This window comes from Botryllus schlosseri, chromosome 13 (genome assembly GCF_051294905.1).
Source record: "Botryllus schlosseri isolate E-star chromosome 13, Bs_hap1, whole genome shotgun sequence".
Classification (NCBI taxonomy): domain Eukaryota; kingdom Metazoa; phylum Chordata; class Ascidiacea; order Stolidobranchia; family Styelidae; genus Botryllus; species Botryllus schlosseri.
In genome coordinates this window covers 24694350-24707740 of record NC_137248.1, presented here as the reverse complement: position 1 = coordinate 24707740, position 13391 = coordinate 24694350, and the positions used below count along the sequence as shown (strand labels likewise).

Genomic DNA, 13391 nt, shown 5'->3' with positions numbered 1-13391 from the left:
ATGATGCTCACGCCCGTTATTGACATATATTGTCACCCATTGTCCCTATTGAAGCACTATTGATATAACTCTTTCGCGCGCTTTTCTCTGTTTGATTTGAAATTCAAAAGTAGTCACGTGATCAAATGCTGCGATTTAATTGGTCCGCATGAGAACGTGCTGTTATATACTACTCTGACTTCTGTAACTATTGGTGCAGGGCATCAGCCATGGAAGGAAAGGAGAAGGGTTGATTCGTTTGCTCAGAAATTACCCCGAACATGAGGTTTCTTCTCATATCACTGAGAGCTCAAAGTGACAATGGCCTGTGTAACGAAAAAGTGTTACCGCAATTTTATACTTGCTCGCTCACGCGTTGAACCAGAGAGTTCAGTTCTCTGGTGCAAGGGTTTGAATGTGCACATACCGACATGGGAACGAATGCGATGCACGCTTCATGAAGGGATTTACTTGTTCCGTCGGAAGATGACATAATCTCACTATAGAAACAGCAACTGAAAGCTTACGAACGCTGTCCATTAATGCTGTAGAATGCATACAAATGTACTAAATGTCCAGCCAATATACGACTGGTAAATATTATAAATATATATATTTTTAAATAAATATTAGCCTAAGTATAATCGTAGGCTAGTCCACAAATATACCGTAATAATGTTTTGCGGCTGGAAGCGGTGTTTGCTGTTAGGATGCGGCCCGTTATGCAAGGAAATTTGAGAACCCCTGCATTAGAGGGTGCCGAAACGACTTGGAGTAGTCTTTTAATCAGGCACCCTGCATGGCATATAGCAGTGGTTCTCAGCCGTTGAACCGCGGTACGTATACGCTAGAACTGCCCCATATAGAAATACGAGCATGGAATCGTGTCTTCCTCATGAAAGAACTTTGTTTCTGGTACGTTTGAGTGATTCCAATATGTTTCCACAATGCTTATAGGGCTACCATATTTTAGTATTTTAGGAATCTGAAAAGAGGACACTTTTTCAAAATATCCAGACTTACAATACCGGAGTAAAATCCGAAAAAATTGGTAAATTTATTTCGAGTTTGTAGTTGGTTGACTAAAATAAATTAGGCCAATATTGTGGCTCAACTCCCGAAAGGCCCGCCGGACCGTCACTTCAGTATTGATTTCTTCTCAGTCCAATTTCCGCGTACATATAACCTAAATATTCAAAAGAGAGGACAAATTCTCCAAAGAGAGGACGTTTGAGCGTCCTCCGAGGACACTTTCAATAAAGTCAAAAAAGAGGACGTATGGTAACCCTAGCTTATGGGAGGTCAAGAAATAACAGCATGCAACAAAGTGACTATAATTACAATTGCTTAGTTTTGCCCAATATACGGAACACAGTGACGTAGAAGTACGCTAAAATGATAAGTACTTAGTGGTACAAGTAGACAAAAAAGTGCGTGGGTCCTTCGAAAGTAGAATTAATTCGTTACTAATGGTGCTGGGCACAATGATTCGAGTACTCGAATCTGAATCGAGTTTTAATTATTATGATCCGGGTCGAGTAGTGACAAACGATTTTTCGAGTAATGAAATTACACGTTCCGTGTATCACCAAGGGCGGAGATCATAAAGTGGGATTGATTAAACAGTGGATTATCTCATTCATCAGGATTTAACAGACGAGGATTAAGGAAACCGGTTGATCGCTGCGCATAAAGCTGATCAAGTTACATTTTTAAACTCGTGATGTAGCAAACCTGGACAGACTGTACACAGCGTAAAATTCATACTCAGAAATATTTCCAATCATGGCCATAACAACTGTCTCATAGTTACGGCTTCACTCAACAATCGGCCAATCAACTAATTATCATTGCTGAGCAATAATTATATCGTATATTGTACACATTTGAACTTTCCATATTTTTCATACCATCATGATGTCATCATGAGTGATAGGCCTACTAGACTAAACTCGAAGCCTCGCTTCAGAATCGAATCGATAGGTTTTCGATTTTGCCCAGCCCTATAGTTACTGACCACCTCTCCTAATCAAATATGCTGTTTCATAATCACGTGGTGACCGCCATGTTTTAATAACTAGTTAGCACATCTGTTGGTCATTATCAAAATAACTCAATGACTTTAGCCACTCTCGAATTCGAGATATCTTGTTATCCTCCACGATTTCGTGTGTATTGATTCCGTCCATTACGGTGGCTTTGAGATAAACCTCGCGAAGAGGAAGATACTCTACCACCGGCACAGGCTGGTTACGTGACTCCGGGTAGAAACTGCTACATGATCTGTGCGGTATTCGGCTTGTCACGAATTTTCGCGACAGAGACTCGTTCAAACTAAGTTTGCCGTTATTCGGTGGTGTGACACTGACGAGTTCTTGATTCAGATTAATCTTATTTAGGTGGAATACAGTTGGACAATCGTTTTTCTTGCAGTTAGGACCGGTTTTTAGTTCGTAAGTGACAGGTGCGCATGGCATATCAACTTTGCCGGAATCCTCATCCCGGTGATCATCGTGTTGAGGTGAAGATCCGTTTGCTGGTACTGGAATCGTGATTTGAGATCTCTCTGACTGTCTGTCGGGTATCGTTGAGTGGTTGTTAGTGTGTCTGCCCGGCATTCGACCATCCTTTCGGTGGTAGTAGATCTTGCTCTTACTCGATGAAAATTCTTTCGCCTTAGTTGATCTTCTTGTTTCTCGGGGCGCTATAAGAAAAATTTTATGTGCAGAGGCAGCAATTTTAAACTATCTTAATTGGTGAACATATCGTGAATATGGAGTCCTACCGATACTGGATACCTTGAGCCGATACTGGCACTGCAGATAGGAGCAGTGTCTGAAATTACATTCTGTTAACAGTGATACGGCGGCTATTTCGATCTACATATGGACTATTTCATTTTTAAAACTGATGCAAACTTCTATTACAACTAGCCTACTTTCTACTGTCACAAATTCAAAGTGTAAAAGTGAGTAGTCTCGACTGATGAAGTGTTGAGTAGTAGCGGAGGAAATCCAAGGACATAGACACCAGAGTATAAGTAGTACAAGTATAGGCAAAGCTTCCTTCAGTAGGCCTACTACAGATAAATAGATGCATTGCGTCATGGACGAACTCTGTTGAGAGCATAGGGCAACAAATGATATTTTGTGACGGGTTGGACCAAAAATCCCGAGTCAAGGTTACATTTCAGGTTGCTACGAGCATGGACTATCTATGAGTGGCCAAAATTCGGTATCTGGTATTTCAGTGCAGAAGTTATCCAACCTGGAGTTACTTGTATCCCGTCTGGTATATTTTCGAATCTAGACGAAGGATTGTAATTTCCAACCAAGTGTACAACTGTATCAGATGACTTTGAAATTTGCCGACGGCGCTCGTGTAGGCCAACATGTCCATTCGATGATTTCTCTGTGAATAACGTGATTAGAAAACTATGAATTATTACTAGGGCCACTTTTAAAAATATGATATTATATGATTTTATGTGAAAATCGTGTATTTTTACATGCGAACAACGTCACTCACGGAACTAAAGAGTAAAACATACACAACATAACAGTAATAGCCTACACATCCATTTTTATTTTAAACTACTGTTGTAGTACAGTTTCATATAGTGTGGAATGATAAAGTCTTTGAAGTTACGATTTGGACCTAAAAATGACTTCAGTAAGAAAAATGAGCGCTCCGCAGATGCTTATGTGGGTTGACACTTGACACTTCTGCAGTTTTGCATAAAGCGCTGGTGAAATATCTTGTCTTTGTATCTCCATAATTTGTTCTACATCGTTTTTGTCCAATCACTCCTTAATGTAATTTTTGAGCTCAAGCAAATCTTTTCCGAAATCAAGGGCATTTAGGTAACCATGGGCGTCTTTGAGTCTTTGATGGTATACGTACATCGTACAACTTTCCATTTTGAGTATTCAGTTTGAAATACTGTTGTAGTGGAGGCATATTTCTGCTAACTGACTAGACAACTTTGGATCGTTGATGTGCAACGTTTTAATGTAATGTGTGACCTCATACGTGCCTTACTTTCTTAGTGCTTAATTGATTCACCGCTTCAATTGGTGCTTTTTATTTAAAATATACAACGGTATGACTTTATAACTCAAAATTGTGACTATATAACTTAAAAAGCTGATTTATGACCTAAGCAGGAAATATGACTTTATATGACTCTGTAACTTTCCTAATATACCTCATAGGGACGCGGTTTTTGCATTAAATTGATTTCACGACTTACTGATGCATAGAAAAAATATGACTTTAACGACTTTAAATGGCCCTACTTATTAATATCATTACAATTAATTTTATTTGATAAAATCATGTAACGTTGCTTATAACAACGAAGGTATTTTGCCTCACTAGCGAATCAATTTCATCAACAGCACAAGCTAATTGCATCTTATATTCTCTGCATTACTTTTGATTCAGTGTGCATGCCTCTTCTCTACTTCGCCTAGGCTAAGGTGGGTGTCTGATATTAAAGGCTACCCCAAGTTGTTTCGACACCCTCCTATCTTTTCATTGTATCGCAGTCTTGTGATGTTTTGAAACGATGAAAATATTAATAAACCTGATTGATTGACTGATTGATATCATTTTCAAATGACTAGACAGAGGTGGGCATCCTTTTTGCTAATCACAGCCGCATTTAGATTACTTATGTAGCCTACGGCCACATTCCAGGACATAGCCGTAATGGGCGCAAAACACCTATGTTAAACTATCCATGACTTTTTCCGGTGAACGTAGGACTATTCTACTTTCGATATTGGCCTATTATACGTACCGAAATCGCGAGTAGTAATCTAATGACTAGTTACTGAGGTCGGTTACGGTCGCGCGAAGCACGAAAATTTTCCACGTTCACGAATGGATTCCGTCATCAATATAGTAGCAGTATCACATATTACTCTCATCCTTGCTCAGCCCATGTGATCAGATTCACCGGTAGAGTTGATAGAGGGAATGCTTTCGAAAATTTAGGCCAGGTTATGAATGATAATGGATCTTCGAGGGGGCTAATTGTTCTTCGTCACTTTGTTGCATGCTGTTATTTCTTGACCCCCTCAGGATTGACGGTATAGTGAAAATACATTGGATTCGCCCGAATGTACCAGAAATAAATATCTTTCGTGAGGAGCACAAATTCCGATTTCGATTCCGGCTCAGATTGCAAAGGGCCCTACCATATTAAAATCGGAAAATGAGGTCGTATGGAATCGCTCCGAGCGCGAAGAAAATTTTAAGATTAATTACAAACTTTCAAACATTCCGGAGTGAATTTGTAATTTTAATTTGCATGTCGACGGCTGCCAACACATACTAATTGAATAATGTGTCGACGGCCGCACAAATTCCCCTCTACGGCCGCAGGTTGCCCACTCCTGGTCTCGAAGATATTCATAATATTAGGCTAATTGTGAATATTTATACACGTCGGCTCAATGCAACTACAAAATCGAGTAGAGGTCGTAACATATTGGTCTCAGTCAATAAGTTGTCGTAGTTAAAAGAGATATACCTCTTCGCACTTGAAAACATTTGCAAGTGACAGCGAACACGGTCCACCGTTGTGTGTACCACTGACAACGTAATCGTGTGAAGGCAACAGGAGTTCAGGTCGTCAGTAATGAGGTAGGCTACCGGTACCTCTACTTTGTCAAAGTATCCAAGTAGACTTCACCTATATACGTGCACTACTTATTCAAGTGTTTATGTATTTAGACTACTTCCACTTGTACTTGAACAGCTTTATTTAGATGAAACTACGTGCTTTTCATACGTTGTATTTTAAAAAGTGGAAGTATTTTCGGAAAAAATTTGTAGAACTTTTATGAGTTACATTGTCACAAATACCGAGTGATATAGCCCCCGTCGATACAATCGATAATCGTCGGATTAGATTGGTGGTAGGACTTTAACTACCGAGTGGTAATTGCTATATTCGTTTAGACTCCACATACCAAACTTTGCTGGAGTCAGCTCCTCATTCTCCGATCCGACAAACAGAGATGGGCGATTTGACGCAACTGTTGTTGGATCACTGTGTATTTTCATTGCCGTTACAGCAGTCTTTGTACCTTCTCGGAAAGTTGATAGCCTTTTAGATCGTATTCCGAGAGTCATTGTACTTCTTTCAGCCATCTTCTTGGCCCAGCATAACTATTATTATTTTCAATGTCTACATGCATGTATACCAGTACACCAGTGTAAGACTGGAATTAGTATGTACTGCAAATGTGAAAATGAATAATTGGACATTTACAGAGGTGGGTAAAGTAGCAAGCAGTAGTTAGTATGATCGGTCGCGAATCGCCATTGTGGCTTATGGCCGGGGTGGTGACCTGCCTGAAAACCCGGGGTGATGACCCCACCCTTTTGACCCCCCCTCTCGGTCGCATGTGGCTATTGTTTCTTACGGGCGCGGTGATGATACCACCCTTTCAGGTATAGGCTGCGGTGATGATATACCTTGAAAACTCGTGTTGGTGACCCCACCCTTTCGGTATATGCTGCGGTGAGGACCTGCCGTCTCGTCGGTGATACCGCCCTTTCAGGTATACGTTGTGTCGATGACCTGCCTGATAACGTTACGGGTATAGGCTGCGGCGGTGACTCGTATTGAAAACCAGAGGTGGTCAGTAACGAAGTACTTCTACTTTTTGAAGTACTTGAAGTAGATTTTGCCAACTCACACTACTTTTTAAGTAGTTATGATTGTAGACTACTTCTACTTCTACTTGACAGTTTTCAGTTTTGCAGGCAAAAATAAGCGTAGAATACCTACTTACTTACTTACTTGTGAACCACCACTCCTACTTCTACTTGAGTAGAAATTTCGGCGTTACTTCTACTTCTACTTAAGTAGCGACGGTGACTACTTTGACCACCTCTGTTGAAAACTCGGGGTCGTGATTCGTACTTTCAGGTATAGGCTGCGGCGGTGAATCGTAATGAAAACTCGTGGCCGTGATTCGTACTTTCAGGTATAGGCTGTGGTGGTGATTCGTCTGTCATGTATTCCTACGGGGTCTCTGGTGATTCGCCATGTGTTCTTATGGGTGTGGTCGTGAATCGTACTTTCGAGTATAGGCATCTCTCGCACGGTGTTGAATATGTATCAGGTATGGTAAATAGTCACGTGATTGGATCTTGGTTAATGTGTGTATCGCAAATTATTATATATGACCAATTTGAAGTAATCCCAGCGTTTACGGTGAGTGCGACAATGATATATCGTTATTCTTATGGACGCGGCGATGATTCGTACTTTCGGGTATAGACTGTGGGCGGCATGTCGTACTTTTAGCAAAAAAGGGTGTGAAATAGTTTGCTAAATCTAGGAATCAGTCGCTTGGTAATTAGTTTACCGCAGAGCCGGCGTAGACGGTGATCCAAATACCAACAATAGCCGCGTTCGCATACTAACACTTCAAAAAGGTGTGAAATATTTGTAAAATCCTACGATCGCCCACAAGATAACACCTCAGACATAGTCATCTTTCACGACTTGGTGTCATAGCCATACCGATCGCTCACGCGGTGAAATTTTAGTAATCAGTTTGTCACAGAACTTGATTCCGCTGGTAAGATTTAATAAGTAACGACTAACAGAACCGCCAGTGTCGGTAACTTGAATAGCAACAAATTGCCACTTATTTCCGTCCTAACCCTAATCCTTTGTGAGGTTACCGCATACTCAAATAGGTGTGAAATAATTGTAAAAACCAACGATCGCCCACAAGGGTAAGGAATAACAGAACCACAACGGCAACGACGACTTGAATACTAGCAAATTGTCAATTGTTGGTATAACTCGAATCTTTTTAAGAGTATAATCCTTTTGAACCTGAATATTACTTGACTTGACCAACTTTCAACTCCGTTTCCGGATCATTCACACATCCCACGCCGCTGTTTTAACACTTATAGAATCAATACCAACTATCTCTAACCCGATAATATTCAATCATTTTGGTAATTTGCCAACTTTAAATCCGTTCGCCAGATGTACTACAGGTAAACTGAGATAATCCAGAATGAAATATTTGGACTTTGACATAGTCTGAATTGAAATAGATTGACTTATTATTATTATTATTAATATGATGTATAAAAACATTTAGTGGTGCTTTTCGCATCGAAGGCTTTTTGCACCACGGCGATTTTAGATATTTTGATCAAAAATGATAGCATGAAATGTCATGAAAATACACGATGAGTACATATAGCTAAATGCAACGCTTTGACTCTCGTATGAAGTCCAGTAGATCGGCAATAATGTTGCTGTCCGTTAAAAGGTTAGATAGCTGGAACGGTACGTTCTTTGTCTGCGCGATACGTTGTAGTTTTCTTCTTATCTCAGTCAGATGTGAGCAGGTCATAATATAATGTTCGACCGTTTCTAATTCACCGCAATGCTCGCACAATGGTGATTCCGAGCAGCCAATGTGGTGGAGATGTGCCTTGAGTCCGCAGTGACCGGTGCGTAGTCGAAACAACGTAGCTTCGCTGCGTCTTGGTGGGACTGATGGTAATTTCACCTCCAGATTTGGTCGGAAGATTTTGTAATGGCTTCCTGTTTCTGAATCGAGATATTCCCGGTTCCAAATAGCTTTGCATTTATGTAAAGCGATTTTCTTTGCATCGTCTATAGCAGTGGTTCTTAACCTTGCCCACAGCGCCCCCCAGGGGCGCTGGCGACTTTGAAGGGGGGCGGAAGCGCTCAGGGGGCGATATGGGGGCGCTGGGCTCAGGGGGGCGGTATGGGGGGCGCTGGAGAAAAATGGCTTCGAAGTAGATGATGTGGTGATAGGACTTATCCTTAATGAGTATTCAGGGCAAATTAACACCGAAAACTTCGCTACATATAGCCTTCAAAATACATATAGGTTTGATTGTCCATGGGCGCCTAAATGACTGACACCGAATGTTCCTGTCTTGGCAATCTGAACCCCAGAAGACGAATTCCATCTGGCAGGGAAAAATTATATGTCAGTGAGGAAATACCAATCTGAAATTGGTGCGTCTTTTAGTTTAGTACGATTGGGCGACAGGGATATTCCTGTTGGGCGATATCCCCGTTGAGCGATTCTATATTTTTTTGATATTGCAGACAGGGGGTCACGAAATAACATGCAACGAAGTCATACCAACGGGCTCGCCCGCCCGAACATGCTTAATTATTAGTAACGGGCCCTACAGTTTTCAAGAAACCTCACAATGTTCGCTTCAAGTTTTGATGAGTCTGCGCACACTCAACAACTCACTGCGCTGACCCTTGGATAACAGTGCGTAACGACTAAAAAAAGGTAATAACTTCGGATTTGTTGTGCGCAACGTAGATTTCCTGTGCGCAGAGACCGTGTCAGCACTGCGCACGTGCGCAGCTTGGAGGGAACATTGCACCTCACTCAGCTCTACTGGTAAATGTGTTTACATGAGCAGAGAGAGGATAAAAATTGATCTCAATTTACATGCAATTCCCGATCATATTGACCAATTTAATCATTAATTAGTGAAATTTTTCGCGCTTCGCGCGACTAGGCGAGCATAGCTGCCTCAGTAAATGGACACCCAATGTAGATACCTAATAGGCTATCAGCCAATAGCGGACAGCCTAATGGAGGTCTGGGAGTGAAGTCTCCCGGAAGTTTGGTTTATCCCCCGATGGGGGCCCTGGACCAACGTTTTTTTTGTTTGGAGGGGGGCTGACGAAGTGCTGTTACGGCCCTGGTAACGAATAATTGTACCTGCGGGCACGCCCCAATATGTTTAATTATTAATTACGTGCCCTTTATTTTTCTATACAACAGCTCACTCAGTGCTACTGGTAAATCTGATTACGTGGGCTGAGAGGATAAAAAGTTTATAGCGAGTTATATATGTAATTACCACCTTCCCATTCATGCATTGTAGAAAATTTTGGTACCTAGGGCAATCAGGCTACACAAACTTTGCCGACCATCAAAATCACGATATGGGGCTCGTGGGAGCGAAGCCCTAAGAGGTTCAGTTTATCACGCTATGGGTGCGCAAGGCAATCGTTTTTAGGGGGGTTGACGAAGTGCTATTACGGCCCTCCCTCTTACTCATTTTCTTTATTACATTCCTTACAATATGAAGTTGGGGGGCGCTGGAGCACGATAATTTTTGAAAGGGGGCGCTGGAAGAAAAAAGGTTAAGAACCACTGGTCTATAGGGATGTCGTGAATTGTGATGGCACGGTGTGACGACGTCGCCTCCTTGGCCAGACGATCGGCTACTTCATTGTACACATACAACTTTGAAGATCTTCTTGGAGGTAGAAAACTTCAATATACAATTGAATAGTATATTCATACAACTTTGTTACAAGAACTATGATATTTCTGTAAGTACTATAGTTGTGTGTTGGATTATTTGAATATTTAGATGCGTGACCATTCGTGTAAAAAACGATATCAAAACATTTTGTAGAGTCTGACCAACCATTCCGCAGTTTAGTATAGTATGGGAATATCAAGTGGAGTATTTTGTGTGATGTAAATATCTTTCATATTGTGATCTGAAAAAGTCGCGCGGGTATCAGTCGTATCATACAAAGTAACTAGTTGACACAAACAAAATATTGAATGAAGACTCGTCTGTTGTTTTCATAAGTCAAGAGAGTGAAAATTGTTTTTGTTACACTAAATTATTTTCCGCTACACTAGCGTAGTTTGTATCTAGAAAAAACGATACACTCCGACGACGTGATGTTGGTCAATATCGTTATGTAAAGAGTGAGTAAATCCTCTTCCATGTTGGTGTGATTCAAGTCGATAGCATGTTACACATAACCATCATTTGTATTGTGTGTGATATTGTGAAGATGATACCGCAACAACACAACAAGTAATATTTTGTATCGGGTGTTTGCGCTTTAGGAATAGCGGAGTGTATGATATTTTGGATATGTGTGCTCGGTTGAAACTAGTGTTGTTCTTGGGTCTTGTGTCGGACAAATCAGAACTATGTCTAGAATTCAAGCATACGTCCAAGTAAGTTCTTTAGTGACTATGATAACATCTACTTTGACGAAAGGAAATGGATACCATACTAATGAACAAAAAGTGCAAACTGGTTTTACCAGATTTAGGTGTAGGATATCTTTTCGTTGATTTCTTTATTGGAGTGTGTTTTACAAATATTTCTAGTACACCTAACTATAGGACGCATTTAGCAAACGTCGTACAAATTGTTTATGTGACGGCAACGACTTTGAGTGACTTGGTTTCGATCCTTTTTGTAAAAGATTGTCGGACAATGGTGTTATACTTTTCTGTAATAATTGAGGTACGTGAACAAGTTTCCAATCAACTATTAATCGGCCGTACGACTTTGGTTTAACAATTCGTAATATGTCTAAAATGCTTGCTGGTATCATAAGACGCAAATCGAAATGCATATCAATCAAGACCTTTGCATGCTCTGAGTTTTGTGGTGGCATTTATTTCGCCGATAGAAATGAACTTGTATCAATAGTAACGCGAAACGTGTTTATCATTTTCGGTGTTGGTTGTGTTCGTGATTTCTTTGTTGATATGCACTCTACAAATAATTTCTGCATACCGAGTCGGGATGCGTTTGGTGAATATCATACAAATTGTTTTTGTGTTGGTAATGACTTTCAGCGGTTTGGTTTTTATGATTATAATTACTTTAGAATATTCATATGATAATGTATGATCACTAACAACAATACAATCACATTTTGTAGATTTCAGTGTAGCACATATTTTGATTTTATTATTACCGTGAGTTTTGTCTAGTAGAATAGGTTGCAGCTAGTAATGATATTCCAAATTGCTCTTGTGCTGATCAAGGTCTTAGAGTGTAACCTTGTAATTTTTTACATTTAGCAAGTACAAGGACGAGTCACGAATTAAGTATCGTTCACCCGCTTCTACTGGTACTCGATACCTAAAGTGATATTTTCACACTCCGTAAGGTAAGGATGTTTCAATTCGCTGTCACAAATTCCGACAATAAATCGTATCAATTGCTGGATTCAATAGTAACGATATTGTGATATACTGACTCTACACTTAGTCGTTTCAATTACCCGTTGCGAATCGGGATAATAAAGCATTTTGTATCGGATGTTCAATGTATGAATAATAGACTTAATACATCTTTAGCGCTGTTTATCGCAAACGATAGATTTTAATAATTGTACTGGTAGTTGAATGTAATAATACTGATATTGTTGTTTCATCTTTAGTCTTAGTTACTGGAAACAATTACATTTGTAAAAATATTTCCCGATATCCGCGATACGCAGAGTGATTTTTACCAAGGTGGAGTAATTTTCCTATCAAGAACATTTCAGACACGCATAGTTTTACAACTTAATATGTTAATAACATTGGCACTGAAAAGTTTGTTGCTGTCACAACATTTACCACAACGCCGGGTCTAATTACCGTGAATAATTTAATAATCAAGTCTTGATCAACTATTACATATATGTCAAATCACTGAGTCAATCCTTATGTTTACATCATGATAATTTTCAATATAACCCCTGCGTTTGATCGTAAGAAATGAATTCTTAACTATACGTTGGTCAGACTTTCAAATGTCGTATATTCTCAACATATTTGTGTGCACCGAGTAGTAACTACTTTATGTTACAGAGTATACCGAGTAGTAATTACTTTCACAGTTGAACAAAAAAAGACGAGTTGGCGGTATATGACTACAACCAAACTTGCTATGGATTTTAGATTGTAGCGATTGTATGTACTTGCGTAATCTTGTCTACTTTTCATACGGATACTTTTTGTTTTGGTTTGGTGAGTTACTACAAACGGATTGACTTACCAAGGTTTTTGTATTTTACTCTTTTGTGCATGGCAAGATGTTAAAATGTTGAGTTGTCATAGTGATAGTATTTCTGAAACTCTATTTTACAAAGGGAAACGGAGTCGTGAATAGAGTTGTCAGTTCCAAGGATTGTTTCAAAGTATAATCTTGAAATGTGACTGGATCAAAGTTGGTAGTCATGATTGTCAATCTATTTCAATTCAGACTATGTCAAAGTCCAAATATTTCATTCTGAATTATCTCAGTTTACCTGTAGTACATCTGGCGAACGGATTTAAAGTTGGCAAATTACCAAAATGATTGAATATTATCGGGTTAGAGATAGTTGGTATTGATTCTATAAGTGTTAAAACAGCGGCGTGGAATGTGTGAATGATCCGGAAACGGAGTTGAAAGTTGGTCAAGTCAAGTAATATTCAGGTTCAAAAGGATTATACTCTTAAAAAGATTCGAGTTATACCAACATTTGACAATTTGCTAGTATTCAAGTCGTTGCCGTTGTGGTTCTGTTATTCCTTACCCTTGTGAGCGATCGTGGGATTTTA

At 39.8% G+C, this 13391-nt stretch overlaps 2 protein-coding genes across 2 annotated transcripts in view; one reads left to right on the top strand and one right to left on the bottom strand.

The window, feature by feature from the left end:
- The window catches only part of LOC145453684 (cilia- and flagella-associated protein 43-like), a 252286-nt gene that overhangs the window by 20955 nt on the left and 217940 nt on the right, over window positions 1-13391 (top strand). The gene's annotated exons all lie outside the window — the stretch shown is intronic.
- LOC145454516 (uncharacterized) lies at window positions 2029-6248 on the bottom strand. Its single transcript, XM_080332503.1, has 3 exons — window positions 5961-6248; window positions 3247-3390; window positions 2029-2683 (listed from the first exon to the last, which is right to left on the bottom strand). Exons 1-3 carry the CDS (start codon window positions 6139-6141, stop codon window positions 2061-2063), a joined length of 948 nt encoding a protein of 315 aa, XP_080188629.1. The 5' UTR covers window positions 6142-6248; the 3' UTR covers window positions 2029-2060.